The sequence below is a fragment of the Gorilla gorilla genome, chromosome 1, assembly GCF_029281585.2.
Source record: "Gorilla gorilla gorilla isolate KB3781 chromosome 1, NHGRI_mGorGor1-v2.1_pri, whole genome shotgun sequence".
Lineage (NCBI taxonomy): Eukaryota > Metazoa > Chordata > Mammalia > Primates > Hominidae > Gorilla > Gorilla gorilla.
Window position 1 is genome coordinate 131,104,373 of NC_073224.2, and position 16,348 is coordinate 131,120,720.

Below are 16,348 nucleotides of genomic sequence, written 5' to 3' on the forward strand. Positions count from 1 at the left end.
TCTGTCACCTAGTCTGGAATGCAGTGTCGCAGTCATGGCTCACTGCAGTTTTGACTTCCAGGTTCAAGCCATCCTCCCGCCTTAGCTTCCCGAGTGGCTGGGACCTATAGGCACACACCACCCTGCCCAGCCCCTCTGCATCTTTTTGATATATCAATTTTGGTTAGCTCAGTTAGTCATTGTTTACATTATTTTAACCAGGACGATGCCATTCATGGCTTATTTTTTTTCCTGTGTATATTTTCCTTGGGGTTAATAATTGTGTTTGTTTGTTTGTTTATTTGTGTAGTTTCTATACACTTACCACTAATTTATTTTTAAACTCTAGCTTTCTACATTATTTTCAGACCCCTTTTCTCCATTTCAGAGACTTCTAGTTTTTGGTCGTCTCCTCTCTCTGATAACATTAATGTCTTCCTCTTACTGTATCTCTCCTCCTCTGCTTCTCTGTCATGCACATACAAACATTTTATAGAATTGGCAATGCCAAAAATTCATCTCTTGATCTCCTTATCCCCCTTCCAGTTCTTACCCTCAATTTTTGCTTCCTTTTTTACTCAGATATCTCAAAAGTCTTGCCTATATATATCGTTAGCCATTTCCTTACCCTCAGTCTTTAACTTATTCTAATCTGGTTCCTTCTGCAACCATTATAACAAATGCTGTCTTTTTCAAGATCACCAACAAACTTCTGGTTGTCAAATCACTTTTATATCCTAATTTTGCTTCAGCTCTCAGTGTCATGCAACACAGTTGACTTCTTCCACTTTTCTTTGGGGCTTTCTGCTATTCTCTTACCTTTCTGGGTAATTATTCCTTTGCTGGCTCTTTCTCTTTGCTCAAATTCTAAATTCTGGCATTCCCTAGGGCTCAGGACTTTAGTCTCTTCTTTCTTTAGATGATTGCATCCATTTCCCCGGCTTTAAGTGTAACTCATATACTGAAAGACTTATATTTTTATCTCTAGCTGAAACCTATTCTGTGTGCTAGGCTCACAATATTCTTTTTTTTTTTTTCTTTTGAGACGGAGTCTCGCTCTGTCACCCAGGTTGCCCAGGCTGGAGTGCGGTGGCGCAATCTCGGCTCACTGCAAGCTCCGCCTCCCGGGTTCACGCCATTCTCCTGCCTCAGCCTCCTGAGTAGCTGGGACTACAGGCGCCTGCTACCATGCCCAGCTAATTTTTTTGTATATTTTTTAGTAGAGACGGGGTTTCACCATGTTAGCCAGGATGGTCTCGATCTCCTGACCTTGTGATCCGCCTGCCTCGGCCTTCCAGAGTGCTGGGATTACAGGCGTGAGCCACCGTGCCTGGCCTTTTTTTTTTTTTTTTTTTAATTAAAGAAAAGGATGGACTTTAATCTTTATTTACAGGACACTGTAAGATATGAAATTTCACGTAGAAATTAAAATGCATTCAGAGGACAAGCTTCATACAGTATATACAGCTTGGAACTGTTCAAGTATAGTTTCAGTGTAAAAAGTGCTACAATAACAAGCCACATTTAAAAAGAGTTCTTTTTTTTTTTTTTTTTGAGAGAGTGTTTCGCTTTTGTCACCCAGACTGGAGTGCAGTGGTGCAATCTCTGCTCACTGCAACTTCCGTCTCCCAGGTTCAAGTGATTCTCCTGCCTCAGCCTCCCAAGCAGCTAGGACTACAGGTGCGTGCCACCACGCCCAGCTCGTTTTTGGTTTTGAGAGTCTTACTTTGTCGCCCAGGCTGGAGTGCCATGGTGTAATCTCAGCTCACTGCAACCTCTGCCTCCTGGGTTCAAGCGATTTTCATGCCTCAGCCAGGCATCACCACGCCCAGCTCATTTTTGTATTTTTAGTGGAGGCGAGGTTTCACCTTATTAGCCAGGCTGGTCTCGAACTTCTGACCTCAGGTGATCTGCCCGCATTGGCCTCCCAAAGTGCTGGGATTATAGGCATGAGCCACCGTGCCTGGCCTTAAAAAGAGTTCTTAGTAGAGAAACAGTAAGACAAACTTATACCAAACATGGTATATAACAACTTTATGCCTCAGCTACGTGATCTAAAAGTTAAATGTTCCAGGAGTCGCACCTGGCCGGGTGTGGTGGCTCATACCTGTAATTCCAGCACTTTGGGAGGCCGAGGTGGGTGGATTTCCTGAGGTCAGGAGCTGGAGACCAGTCTGGCCAACATGGTGAAACCCTGCCTTTACTAAAAATACAAAAAAATTAGCTAGGCGTGGTGGTGGGCGCCTGTAATCCCAGGTACTGGGGAGGCTGAGGCAGGAGAATCGCTTGAACCTGGGAGGCGGAGGTTGTAGTGAGCCAAGATCATGCCACTGCACTCCAGCCTGGGCGACAGAGTGAGACTCTGTCTCAAAAAAAAAGAAAAAAACCCAGTTACCTATTTTCCTGTTTATTGCTACCACTCTAGGATAAATAGGATAAACCACCATCATCTCTCAACTGAACCACGGCAATAGCTTCCTTACCGTACACTTTCACTTGTGCTCCCTTTAGTCTGCAATCCACGTAGCAGTCAAAGTATGCTTTTGAAAAAATAAGCCTGGTCACCTCACACCTTCAGTGACTTTAAATCTTAAAGTACACACTTGTTATCACGACCTACAGGAGCCTGCTTGATTTGGCATTTTTACCCTTCTAGTCTCATCTCAGATCACTTACTTTTTTCTTTTCAATTCCTGGAACATGGCAAGCTCCTCCCATGTCCAGTAAAGCCATATGCTGTTTCCTTAGTTGGAAATGTTCCTCCTCTTGTCTTCTCATGGTTAGGTCCTTCTTGTCTTTAGGTCTTAACTTCAATGCCACCTAGCCAGAGAGGCCTTCTTTGACTTACCTAATTGGGACCTCACCATTATTTTCTATTACTGAACTCTTATCACTATTTAAAATTATGTACTCGTTTACTTGTTTAGTGCTTACCTCCTCCAATAGATTTTAAGTTTCATCAAGGCAGCAATGATACCTGTTTTATTTTCAGAAGAGGTTTAGCACCTACCATAGTGCCTGGCCTAAGGGAGTAATGATTTAATAACTTTTTTGAGTAAACGAATGAAGATTTTTGTTGACACTATAAACTTTGTACGTGTAAAACTAAACTGTATTTTCCTCTAAATCAGTTATTCTTCCCACCTTCCTGGTTTTTTTTTTTTTTCCTCTTCCCTAGTTTTGATAATGGTTCTCTTATTTTCTCATGCAACTAGATTTGAAATCTGGGACTCATTTTTGCTTTATTTTAATTAACTGCCGACTGTTTATTCAGGTTTTGTTCCTGAAATCTTTCTTGTCTTCTAGTGGCCTCTTTTGTTCTACAATCTTTCCACTTTAATTTGATACACATTTTCACTTAGATTAATCTATTCAAAGTACTGCTCGAATCATGTAATTCTCTGCTTAGAAACCTACAATGATGCTTTACTGTTTACAGAGACAAGTTCAAAACTCTGCAGTTTGAGATTAGGCGCTTGACGGCCTGGCCCTAACCTACCTTTTGCATTTCAGTTTCAAGCTGCCTTTCAAGTTAACTTTTATCTCCAGCCAAACTGATCTACCTTCCTGTAAGCTGTTTTATACTTTTCCTCTAAACTTTTTCTCATGTAATTCTTCCTGATCATAATAGCCCTCTTCTCTTTCAGTATTTCAAGAAAAGATTATTCTTTATTACATACAAATGTATGTGTTCGCCTGTGTATACATACATACATACTCTTATTTATGCTGTTTATTGTTTTTCATGGTCTAACTTGTGTCCCATTTTTTATGAAGTCTTCCTAGACCACTTTGGTCTAGAGCAGTGTTACTCAAACTTCTTTTTTTTTTTAATTTATTTTTTTGAGACAGGGTCTCACTCTGTCTCAAAAAAATTTATTTATTTTTTTTTGAGATGGAGTCTCGCTCTGTCGCCCAGGTTGGAGTGCAGTGGTGCAATCTCAGCTCACTGCAACCTCCGCCTCCCAGGTTGAAGCGATTCTCCTGCCTCAGCATCGTGAGTAGCTGGGATTACAGGCACGTGCCACTACATTCAGCTAACTTTTGTATTTTTAGTAGAGATGGGGTTTCACCATGTTGGCCAGGCTGGTCTCGATCTCCTGACCTTGTGAGCCACCTGCCTCGGTCTCCCAAAGTGCTGGATTACAGGCATGAGCCACCACGCCCAGCCTGTATAATTAATTAACAAAATAATTATTAATTATAATAATTTATACAATATAATTATTTATTTTATTTCTGGGAGACAGGGATTCAAGTTGCCCTGAATATATGCCCCCAAGAGCTTATTTTCTGTTCACAGTTCTTACTGGCAGTAATCATGTGTTGCTTTAGTACATTTCCTATACTGTTGTCCTAAAATACATTTTGTTACTGAATTTCTTGTCTCTTTAACTACACTCTTAGCTGGGTATAGGAGCATTTCTAGACACTTACTCAGTAGTGAAAACACTGGATTGAGAAAAGTGGTTTCTGTAGCATGGCTCATCTATTGCACTATAGGTGATGCTGTTGCACACACTTCTCTCAAATGACAAAAAAATGGACTTTCTTGTTTCTTACAAAATTTTGTTTAGGCCTTGGGCCTTAAAAGGACACAACTGTTTATTGGTTAACTGTTAATTTGGATTTTTTCATCGCTGAATAGTATTGATAAACTACATTAAATCTTTAGTATATGGTTCAATGGATGTAATCAGCTGTGTTGCCATTTGGGTATATTGATTTTCTGTATTTAAACTTTCATTCCTACCACTACAGGCAGTGCAGTGGCATCTGTAGCTGTAGATCCCAGTGGTCGTCTCTTAGCCACAGGTCAAGAAGATTCTAGCTGCATGTTATATGACATAAGAGGAGGAAGAATGGTACAAAGTTATCATCCTCATTCCAGTGATGTTCGCTCTGTTCGATTCTCCCCTGGAGCTCACTACTTGCTAACAGGCTCTTATGATATGAAAATAAAGGTGACAGACCTACAAGGTGATTGAGATCGACTTCTCTGTTTTTAGTCTTTCCTGTTCTATTTGGGATCTTTATTTTTTTGTTAATGTGATGTGGTTGATTATATAATATTTTCAATTATTTTATAGGATTTATTGAGCAGATTCTGAGACTGTATTAAGATATATAATAGCAAATTATTAAATAAGCAGTGAATAGTCTTATTGTTAGGTTTTGTTTTTGTTTTTATAGAGGCAGGGGCTCACTATGTTGCCCAGGCTGGTCTCGAACTCCTGGGCTCAAGTGATCCATCCGTCTTCGTCTCCCAAAGTGCTGGGATTACAGGCATGAGCCACCATGCCCAGCCTGTTTTTGTTTTTGAGACAGGGTCTCACTCTGTTGCCCAGGCTGGAGTGCAGTGGTGTGATCTTAGCTCACTGTATCCTCTATCTCCCCTGCTCAAGTGATCCTCCCACCTCAGCCCTGCAAGTAGCTAGGACTACAGGTGCATGCCACCTCACCTGGCTAATATTTGTATCTTTTGTAGAGACAAAGTTTTGCCATGTTGCGCAGGCTGGTCTCAAACTTCTGAGCTCAAGCGGTCTGCCTGCATCGGCCTCCCAGAGTGCTGGGATTATAGGCGTTAGCCATCATGCCCAACCTTATTGTTAGTTTTTGATTTTTTTTTTTTGAGGCAGGGTCTCACTCTTTCACCCAGGCTGGAATGCAGTGGCACGATTATTGCTCACTACACCCTTGACCTCCTGGGTTCAAGCCATCCTTCTGCCTTAGCCTCCGAACAGCTGGAACTACATCTGCGCACCACCATGGATGGCACATTTTAAAAATTTTTTTGTAAAGATGGGATCTTGCCATGTTGCCCAGGCTGGTCTTGAATTCCAGGCCTCAAGTGATCCTCCTGCCTCCGCTTAAGATATTTTTTAAAATCAACATTTATTTATAGTGACTCATTCTGAGATAAATGATGGATTTGTGTACTGTTATTAGCTTCTACATTAAAAAATCATTAGCATACAATCTTTGTAATTAGGTCTTAGTATCTAGTTTTAGTTTTAAACATTCATCAAGCAAATATTTATTGTATATCAATTAGGGACTGACAGATGAGAATAAGACAGTTAATTCCCTCCCTGATGGAGCTTATATTTTAGAGGTCAATAAAAAGTAAACCAATAAACAATGCAATTTTAGGTATTAGTGCTGTTTAAAAAATTAGTATGGTAGGGAGATAGTGACTAGGGTGAATAGGGGAAGGCTATTTATTTATTTATTTTGAGATGGAGTCTTGTTCTGTTGCCCAGGCTGGAGTGCAGTGGTACATCTTGGCTCACTGCAGGGGGAAGGCTATTTTAAATAGTATAATTGGAGTAGGTCTCTCCAAGGAAATGCCATTTGCATAGAGACCAGAATGATGAGGAGGAACAAGCCAGGCCAGGATCCTAGGAGAAGAGCACAGCAAGTATAAAGATGCTGAAGTAGGAACCAGCTTAGCATGTTCATGACACTACAGGAAGCCAATGTGGCTGGACCTTAGTGAACTAAGAGAGAGAGACACAGAAGAATAAATCAGAGACAGGGTTTTATAGACTTTTTTTTTTTTTTTTTGGCTGAGACAGAGTCTCGCTCTGTCGCCCAGGCTGGAGCGCAGTGGTGCGATCTCAGCTTACTGCAAGCTCCACCTCCCAGTTCATGCCATTCTCCTGCCTCAGCCTCCCAAGTAGTTGGAACTACAGGCACCCGCCACCACACCTGGCTAATTTTTTGTATTTTTAGTAGAGACAGAGTTTCACCATGTTAGCCTCGATCTCGATGGTCTTGATCTCCTGCCCGCCTTGGCCTCCCAAAGTGCTGGGATTACAGGCGTGAGCCACCGCGCCCGGCCTATAGACATTTTTTTTAAGGGCTTTATTTTTAATAGCAGTTATAGGTTAACAGCAAAATTGAGAGATACGGAGATTTCCCATATACTCCTGACTCACACATGCATAGCTTGCCTCCCCCATTATCAGTATCCCCTTCCACAGTGGTACATTTATTATAGTTGGTGGGCTATAAGCATTTTAAAAAGCATAATGTGAAGCCTTTGGAAGATTTTAAATGGAAGGGATAGGAGCTGAATTATATTTTTAGAGAATTTGGGGTTCTGTAGGGAGAGTAGATTGTAAGGGGGGCAAGAGTAGAAATATAAATGTCAGTGAGGAGGCTGTTGGAATAGTTCAGGTGAGATGATGGTGGCTTGGACTAGGGTGGTGGAGGTGGAGGTAGTAAGAAATGACTAAATTTGAGATATATTTTGTTTGGATCAGATTTGGGGAGTGAGGGGAAAAGGAATCAATGACGATTCCTAGGTTTTTGTCATGAGCAACCAGATGGTGCCATTGAGATAAGGGAGGCAGGTAAGGGGAGGAACAGGTTTAGGCAAGAAAACCAAGAGTTTGGTTTTAGACAAGTTTAAATTAGGATGACTATCAGACAATCAAGTGAGATATTGAATGACTATTTGGATACTAGTCTGGAGCTCAGGTGAGAACCAAGATTGGAGATAAAATATGTATGAATTGTAAATATATAAATGGCCATGTTGCTAGATGAAATTTTTTAGGAAGTTAGGTACAGAGAGAACAGAAGAAATCTGAGGGTTGATTCCTGGGATTCACCAAGCTTTACGTCAAGAAGAAAAGGGAAACTAGCAAAAGATGAAGTGGCACTGAAATCAGGGAGAAATCAAGTTGAGAGAATTTCTGAGAGAGAGAGAGGCAACTTGTCAAATTTTGCTGTATGGGTATATGTTAGCAAATACTAATAGCATAATTGGGTAGTTAGTAATTTATCCCTGTATAAACCTTTCAATGTATTATATTAATGTAGTTTAAGATTTTTTATACTGTAATGTCTTAAAGTAACAGGAAGTCTACAAAATCTATACATATACTTATTTTGCATTGTAAATCAACATCTCTTTTGTAATTTAGGGGACCTCACCAAGCAGCTTCCTATCATGGTGGTGGGGGAGCACAAGGACAAAGTGATTCAGTGCAGATGGCACACCCAGGATCTTTCCTTCCTGTCATCCTCTGCAGATAGAACTGTCACCCTCTGGACTTACAATGGGTAGAGCACACCGCATGTCAGTCTATGCAGCAAAAGCACAGAGACTTAAGACTACTGAGTTGTGAAAATTACAAATCTGAAGAACATAGTGTCCAGGAAAGTGGTTTAGCACGAAGAGGCCCCTTATTACCATGTATCCCACTGATAGGAGGTGTTGGGTGGTGTTATTCCGCAGTGCTTTCAGTCTTCCATGTGAGCTCGTGCTGCTGTGACCTGCTATATGTAGTCTCGTTGCCAAAGTCTGCAGAAGAGCTCTTCAGTTGTTGGTGTGCACTCCAAGTCAGGATGGACAATGTGTTTACGGTTTAGTATTCAATGCATTCCTTGGTCTTTGCCTAAATAACAGTTTTATATGCAGATTGAAATGGAATTATACTTCAACTATATTATTAAATGTAATGCAACCAAGTTCCTCCCAGATTAAACTTCCCAGGTGTTCAGAATTACTTTTGCTCTTCTTACGATCCCATATTGTATTATCACTTGTCTTCTAGAGGTCAGAATTCCATAATATATGTCACTCAAAAGTTACATGGTTGCTTTCACTTAAGGATCATTATGGAGTTTAAAGATGAATGAAAAACTGCTTCTTAGTTTACTACATGGTATAAGCCCTTTTTTCTTAAACCCAGGGATATGATTATTTTGTCATATAATTTTGTTTCAGGCTAAAAGGTAAATGTGTTTGCTTCAGAAACTTGTTAACTTCAGTTTTTTGAATGCAACAGGATACCTCCCTTCCAAACTGAACTGTAGAAGCAGAGCAGCAGCAGTTATGTGACGCAACACTTGATGGTACAGTAAATTTACTGGCATTTTTCTCCTTAAAAATTAAAATCCTTGACATAGACCATAGCATGGCTTGAAATGCTATGTCTGCATGATAATTTAAAATGGAAGATTTAAACTTTGCACTCCAAAAGCTTATTTGGATTTTTTTCTTGCACTGTTTTGTGTAATGCAGAATGATTTTATTTCTACAGCTTTGTAGATTCTAACATTTATGTATCTTTATTTTCATATTGTACAGTAATTTTACTTTAAATTATTTAAATAGGCTATTTTATTTATTTCAAATGCAGTTGTATTAGTTCTCATTATTGAACTGTCTGTGCACTGTATGTAGCAAGCATTTTTCATCTGTTGTATACAAGTGGAAAGGGTATTAGAAGTGTAACTGTGCTATTATTTCAATAAAGACCTCTTGACATTTAAAACTGTTTCTGTTCCTCAGTCTTTGGCTTTCAAAAGAATGTTATTTTTTCAGTTTACTTGGAGAAAGTGAGGTCCAATGGATGAAGTCCATAATCAGTTTCTTAGATTTCTTTCTAAAGTTCTTCTACTAATTTGCTTTTTAATCCTTGGCAACTGTATAACTTATTAACAAAAAAATAATTTTTCTAAAAATGGGGTCTTGCTTTGTCCAGGTTGGTCTTGAACTCTTGGCCTCAAGTGATTCTCCTGAGTCAACCTCCTGAAGTGTTGGGATTATGGGCGTGAGCCATTGTGCCTGGCCTGTATAACTTTTGTGTGTCTTCTGTCTCTTTTATCCAAGATTTAGAGAACTTTCTATCCTTAATATATTGTGAAAGTTGACTAATAAAAGCCTAACAATATGTATAAATTGGAACTCAAGAGTATGAATATGTCGAATTAGGTAATCACCCAACAGGTTCACCATGCCCTCTGCCTAGATAGAGCCAATTTATTCAAGACAAGGGAATTGCAATAGAGAAAGAGTTATTCATGCAGAGCCAGCTGTGCAGAAGACTGGAGTTTTATCACTCAAATCACTCTCCCTGAGCATTCTGGGATCAGAGTTTTTAAGGATAATTTGGTGGGTGGGGTTCACTCCTAGTAAATTGGGAGTGCTGATGGGTTGGGTTGGAGGTGAAATCATAGGGAGTCAAATCTGTCTTCTTGAGTCAGTTCCTGGGTGGGGGCCACAAGATGAGCCAGTTTACTGATACGGCAGATGTCAGCTGATCCATCAAGTGCAGGGTCTGGGAAATATCTCAATCTCTGATCTTAGGTTTTACAATAATGATGTTATCCCCAGGAGCAATATGGGGAGGGTCAGAATCTTGTAGCCTCCAGCTCTATTACTCCTAAACTGTAATTTCTAATCTTGTGGCTAATTTGTTAGTCCTACAAAGGAGGCAATCTAGTCCCCAGGCAAGAAGGGGGTTTGTTTTGGGAAAGAGCTATTACTTTTTTTCTTTTTTTGAGACAAGAGTCTCGCTCTGTTGCCCAGACTGGAGTGCAGTGGTGCGATCTCAGGCTCACTGCAACCTCCACCTCCAGCAATTCTCCCGGCTCAGCCTCCCAAGTAGCTGGGATTACAGGTGCACACCACCACACCCAGCTAATTTTTGTATTTTTAGTAGAGATGGGGTTTCGCCATGTTGGCCAGGCTGGTCTTGAACTCCTGACCTCAAGTGATCTGCCTGCCTTGGCCTCCCAAAGTGCTGGAATTACAGGTGTGAGCCACCGTGCCTGGCCAGAGCTGTTATTTTTGTTTCAAACTATAAACTATAAATTAAGTTCCTCCCAAAGTTAGTTTGGCCCACGCCCAGGAATGAACAAGGACAGGTTGGAAGCAAGATGGAGTTGGTGAGGTCAGATCTCTTTCACTGTCTCAGTTATAATTTTGCAATTTCAACTTAGGAAGAAATAAAATACAGCTAGCTTGTGGTATTTGATAGGTACACAAATTTTCTACCTTTCAGGCATGCAGAAGGGAATTCTGCTAAAAGTATGCCACAGTCTCTCTTTTTTTTTTTTTCAGATGAAGTCTCTGGCTCTTGTCCCCAGGCTGGAGTGCAATGGCATGATCTTGGCTCACTGCAACCTCCACCTCCCAGGTTCAAGCGATTATCCTGCCTCAACCTCCCGAGTAGCTGGGATTACAGGTGCCAGCCACCACTCCTGGCTAATTTTTTTATTTTCAGTAGAGACAGAGTTTCACTATGTTGGCCAGGCTGGTCTCGAACTCCTGACCTCAGGTGATCCGCCTGCCTCGGCCTCCCAAAGTGCTAGGAATACAGGCATGAGCCACCATGCCCGGCCCAGTCTCTTCTTTAGTTTACTTTCATGTTGAATTTCACACATTTTAGATATTAGATAAGTTGTGTTAAGTTTAAAACTAGGAAAATAAGCTATTTCTTAGAGACCAGTTCAAGTTCATGGTTAAAAATATTCATAAAATTGTGTATTCCACCTTTATGACTGTCAGGGAGAAGAGATTCTCCTGGACATGAGGTATGGAATTCATTTCTTTTACTGCAGTACATTAGATAATAAGCATCAAGGCTGAGTGTGGTGGCTCACGCCTGTAATCCCAGGACTTTGGGAGGCTGAGGGGGTGGATCACTTGAGGTCAGGAGTTCGAGACCAGCCTGGCCAACATGGTGAGGACTAAGCTCTGATTTTTTTTTTTTAATCTTCCTATCTAAGGGGACTGGGGAGTCATGCCTTACAAACCATGAATTCTCATCAGATGGGTTTTATTTAATCATGTATATCGTGACTTACTTTCCAATCTGACTCTGGCATAACAAGAAAATCAAAATGTTTTACCCCAAAATACATTTCCTTGCCATACCTTGAAATTGCCCAGCAAAGTCTTTTGTGGGAAAAATGCACATCCTATAGAGAATCCCTTTTCCCTTTGTTTTCCTTCCTTTCTTTCCAGATCCAGGAGATAATCAACTAAGAAGCAGGCAACTTTTTAATTCCTGTAAGAAACATTTTACAACCTGCTCTCTCTGAAGTCTTTTATCTGAGCGCTTCCTCTGCCCAATAAAACTCAGTCTCCACAATCTTTTATCTAAACCTGAACATTCCCTTTGATCCCAGGTCTTCAGACAAACTCAACCAATTGTCAACCAGAAAATGTTTAAATTTACCTATAGCCTGGAAGCCTCTGCTTTGAGTTGTCCCGGCTTTCTAAGCCAAACCAATGTATTTGTTAAATGTATTTGATTGATGTCTCATGCCTCCCTAAAATATGTAAAACTAATCTGTACCCTGACCACCTTGGGCACATGTTCTCAGGACCCCGAGGGCTGTATCACAGGCCATGGTCACTCATATTTGGCTCAGAATAAATCTCTTCAAATATTCTACAGAGTTTGACTCTTTTAGTCAACGATGGTGCAACCCTGTCTCTACTTAAAAAAAAAAAAAAAAAAAAAAAAGATTAGCCGGCTGTGGTGGCGTGTGCCTGTAATCTCAGCTACTCGAGAGGCTGAGGCAGGAGAATCGCTTGAATGCGGGAGGTGGAGGTTGCAGTGAGTCAAGATTGTGCCACTGCACTCCAGCCTGGGCGACAGAGCAAGACTCCCTCTCAAAATAATAAGCACCAGAAATTGTTATATTTGCTTCAATAAATAGCTGGTTACATATGTCCTTTTTTGTTTGTCTCCACATGTCTTCTGCATGGGGTGACTAGGTTCTTTGAGGTTCACATAAAAGAGAAAATGAGGACTGAAGTATCTGTACTCTTGGGGTCCATCTCATTTGGCAGTGCAAGGAAGGGGAATTGGGGTGGATGGGTAGTGCAGAGGTTCTTAATTATTCCCAGGGAGGACTTTTAGAGGTCTGTTTCAATTTTATTTGTGTGTGTGTGTGTGTGTGTGTGTGTGTGTGTGTGTGTGTGTGTGTTGCCTCAAGTTGAGAGATTATTTCTATTTTTAAAATGTTTAATTTTTTTATTGCATTGTGTTATATTGACAAAGTCTTGCTCACTATAGCCTAGAACTCCTGTGCTCAAATGATCCTCCTGCCTCACTCAGCCTCCCGAGTAGCTAGGACTACAGGCACATGCCACAATGTGGGGCTAATTTTTTTTATAGAGATGGGTGTCTCACTATGTTGCCTAGGCTGGTCTCAAACTCCTGGCCTCTTAACAATCCTCCCATCTTGGTCACCCAAAATGCTAGCATTACAGGCATGAGACACCACATCTGCCCCCAAATTTTATTTTTAAAATGTTCACTTTTCCAAAATTGTAATGTCGACGGAGTCAAACTCTGTAAAATATTTGAAGAGATTTATTCTGAGCCAAATGTAAGTGACCATGGCCCATGACACAGCCTCAGGAGATCCTGAGAAGATGTGCCCAAGGTGTTTGGGCTACAGCATGGTTTTATATACGTTTTAGGGAGCATAAGACATCAATCAATACATGTTAAATGTACATTGGTTCAGTTCAGAAAGATGGGACAACTCAGAGGTGGGGGTGGGGGGATGGACCTGCTGTCACATTGGTATCTTACTGCTACAAAGTGTGTCAGTGTTAAGGTCTCTGTTTTTTGTTTTTTTTTTCCTGAGACAGAGTCTCGCTTTGTCACCCAGGCTGGAGTGCAATGGCATGATCTCACCTCACTGCAATACCCACCTTCCAGGTTCAAGCGATTCTCCTGCCTCAGCCTCCCAAGTAGCTGGCATTACGGGCCCACCGCTATGCCTGCCTAATTTTTGTGATTTTACTAGAGACAGGGTTTCACCATGTTGGCCAGGCTGGTCTTGAACTCCTGCCCTTAAGTGATTCACCTGCCTTGGCCTCCCAAAGGGCTGAGATTACAGGCATGAGCCACTGCAACCGGCCTCAGGTTTACTTTAGAATGCCCTTGGCTGAGAGGATGGGCCTATTCAGTTGGTTGGGGGGCTTAGAATTTTATTTTCGTTTTATAGTAAGAAGCCAAAGGACACAACAGAGTGAAAAGGCAACCCACTAAGAGGGAGAAGATGGGGCCGGGCATGGTGGCTCATGCCTGTAATCCCAACACTTTGGAAGGCTGTGGCAGGAGGATCACTTGAACCCAGGAGTTTGACACCAGCCTGGGCAATACAGGGAGACCCTGTCTCTAAAAAAAAAAAAAAGAAAAAGTGGGAGAAGATATTTGCAAATCCTATCTGATAAGGTGGTTAATATCCAGAATATATAGGGAACCAAAACACAACAAAAACCCATTAAAAAATGGGCAAAGCTGCAAGGCTGCAGTGGGCCATGATCATGACACTGCACTTCAGCCTGGGTGACAAAGCGAGACCCTGTCTCTTAACAAAACAAAACAAAAGAAACAAAACAAATGGGTAAAGGACTTGAATAGACATTTCTCCAACAAACATATACAAATGGCATGACCAATAAGCACAAGAAAAGATGCTCAACATCACTGGTCATTAGCGAAAGGCAAATCAAGACCACAGTGAGATACCTCACACCTATTAAGATGGCTACTATACAAAAATAAAAAGATGTCAGTGGAGATGTGGGGAAATTGGAACTCTCATGCACTCTTGGAGGGAATGTAAAATGTTGCAGCCACTATGGAAAAGAGAATGGCAGTTCCGCCGGGCACAGTGGCTCATGCGTGTAATCCCAGCACTTTGGGAGGTCGAGGCGGGTGGATCACGAGGTCAGGAGTTCGAGACCAGCCTGGTCAACATAGTGAAACCCCATCTCTACTAAAAATACAAAAATTAGCCAGGCATGGTGGCAAACGCCTGTAGTCACAGCTACTCAGGAGGCTAAGGAAGGAGAATCGCTTGAACTCGGGAGGCAGAGGTTGTGGTGAGCCGAGATCGTACCACTGCACTCCAGCCTGGGCAACAAGAGTGAAACTCCATCTCAAAAAAAAAAAAAGTATGGCAGTTCCTCAAAAAATTAAAAATAGAATTACTACATAATCCAGCAATTCCACTTCTGTATATATATTCAGGAGTTGAAAGCAACAGATATTTGAACATCTGTGTGTATACCCAAAAGGGTTAAAAAACAGATATTTGTATATCCATGTTTACAGTATTATTTCACGGTAGCCAAAAGTGGAAACAACCTGTTATCCATTAACAGATGACTGAATGAACTGGTATATACATAAAATGGAATATTATTCAGCCTTAAAAGAAATTCTGACACGTTACCACATGGATGAACCTTGAGGACATTATGGTAAGTGAAATCAGTTACAAAAAGACAAATGCTGTATGAGTCCTTATATGAAATACCTAGAGTAGTGAAATTCATAAAGACAGTAAGAATGGTAGTCGCTGGGAAGGAGGGAGGGGAAGAATGAGGCGTTACCACTTACTGGGTACAGAGTTTCAGTTTTGCAAGATGAGTGCTGGAGATGGATGGTGGTAATGGTTGCATAACAATGTGAATGTATCTAATACCACTGAATTGTACCTTTAAAAATGGTTAAGATGGTAAATTTTACCATCTTCACAGCTTCCCGAGATTGCAAGGCCAGCAGTTAAAGACAAAAACAAAACTATTTCCAACTGCCCTACAGTGTGCAGACCTTTCCCTTGTCCTGCCCTGAGTAGAACTACAGTTGTCATTCGTGATCCTCCCTTTAAAAAATTATGCTTGTGGCTAGGCGCGGTGGCTTATACCTGTAATCCCAGCATTTTGGGAGGCCGAGGCGGGCGGATCACCTGAGGTCAGGAGTTCGAGACCAGCCTAGCCAACATGGTGAAACCCTGTCTCTGCTAAAAATACACATTAGCTGGATGTGGTGGTGCGCGCTTGTAGTCCCAGCTGCTCGGGAGGCTGAGAGAGAATTGCTTGAACCCGGGAGGCAGAGGTTGCAGTGAGCCGAGATCGCGCCACTGCACTCCAGCCTGGGCAATACTGTGAGACTCTGCCTCAAAAAAAAAAAAAAAATCATGCTTGCGTTTCATGGCGAATGTTACACATTCAAACTTATCAAATATATTAATAGTAAGAAAATAGGTTTCCTATCCGTTGTATATATTTGAGTTCCAGGCGAGATTTCCTTCGCAGAAAGAGTTCCGCCGATGAAAAGTAAAAGAAAATCCGCGGCGAAAATAACCCGCGCGCAGAGGCCGGTCCCGCTACTAGCCCCGCCCAATCAACGAGGCCAATCAGCGGCCCGCAACGGGGGAGGGACACGCAGCCGTCAGCCGAGCAATTCGATGACGAGGCCCAGGAAGCACGCTGAAACGCTGGGCGGCGGCAAGCTGTGCGACCTCTTCTGCGGCCGGCCTGGGCAGGTGTCTTCCTCGAGAGGCAGGCAGGGGATCCCGGACGTGAGTCCGTGCAGTTGGGTGTGTTGTGTGGCGGGTGGGGCGGGTTACCCGCCGTTACGCCCTGGCGGGTCCCGCGGACTCGCGGCGCAGACGCTGGGGAGGCCGCAGGCGCGACCTGGGGCGGGGACCGTGCTAGCTGCGCTGCGTCCGCTCCGGCCTGTGGGTGCCCCGGGCTCCTCCCTCAGCTCCCGCGCCGGCGGCTGCCTGTCCGCCGCGGTTGCGCGCATTCCGG

The 16,348-nt window shown here is 42.2% G+C and overlaps 2 protein-coding genes across 62 annotated transcripts in view; both read left to right on the plus strand.

Moving 5' to 3' along the window:
- Window positions 1-9,269, plus strand: part of WDR47 (WD repeat domain 47) — a 75,108-nt gene extending 65,839 nt beyond the window's left edge. For all 12 annotated transcript variants that reach the window (XM_031016561.3, XM_055353673.1, XM_031016559.3 and 9 more), the window contains 2 exons: window positions 4,741-4,959; window positions 7,914-9,269. In XM_031016561.3, coding sequence (XP_030872421.1) covers window positions 4,741-4,959; window positions 7,914-8,056 — 362 coding nt within the window. In that variant the 3' untranslated portion in view covers window positions 8,057-9,269. The remainder of the gene's footprint in view (window positions 1-4,740; window positions 4,960-7,913) is intronic.
- Window positions 9,270-15,943: 6,674 nt separating this feature from the next.
- The window catches only part of CLCC1 (chloride channel CLIC like 1), a 31,699-nt gene continuing 31,294 nt past the window's right edge, over window positions 15,944-16,348 (plus strand). For 9 of the 50 annotated variants that reach the window (XR_010130199.1, XR_010130202.1, XR_002002580.4 and 6 more), the window contains exon 1: window positions 15,972-16,116. The gene's annotated coding sequence lies outside the window, so the exon portion shown is untranslated. Of the gene's footprint in view, window positions 16,135-16,348 lie in introns of all 50 variants that reach the window. The other 41 variants (XR_008669156.2, XM_055353533.2, XM_055353541.2 and 38 more) reach the window with 28 other exon arrangements.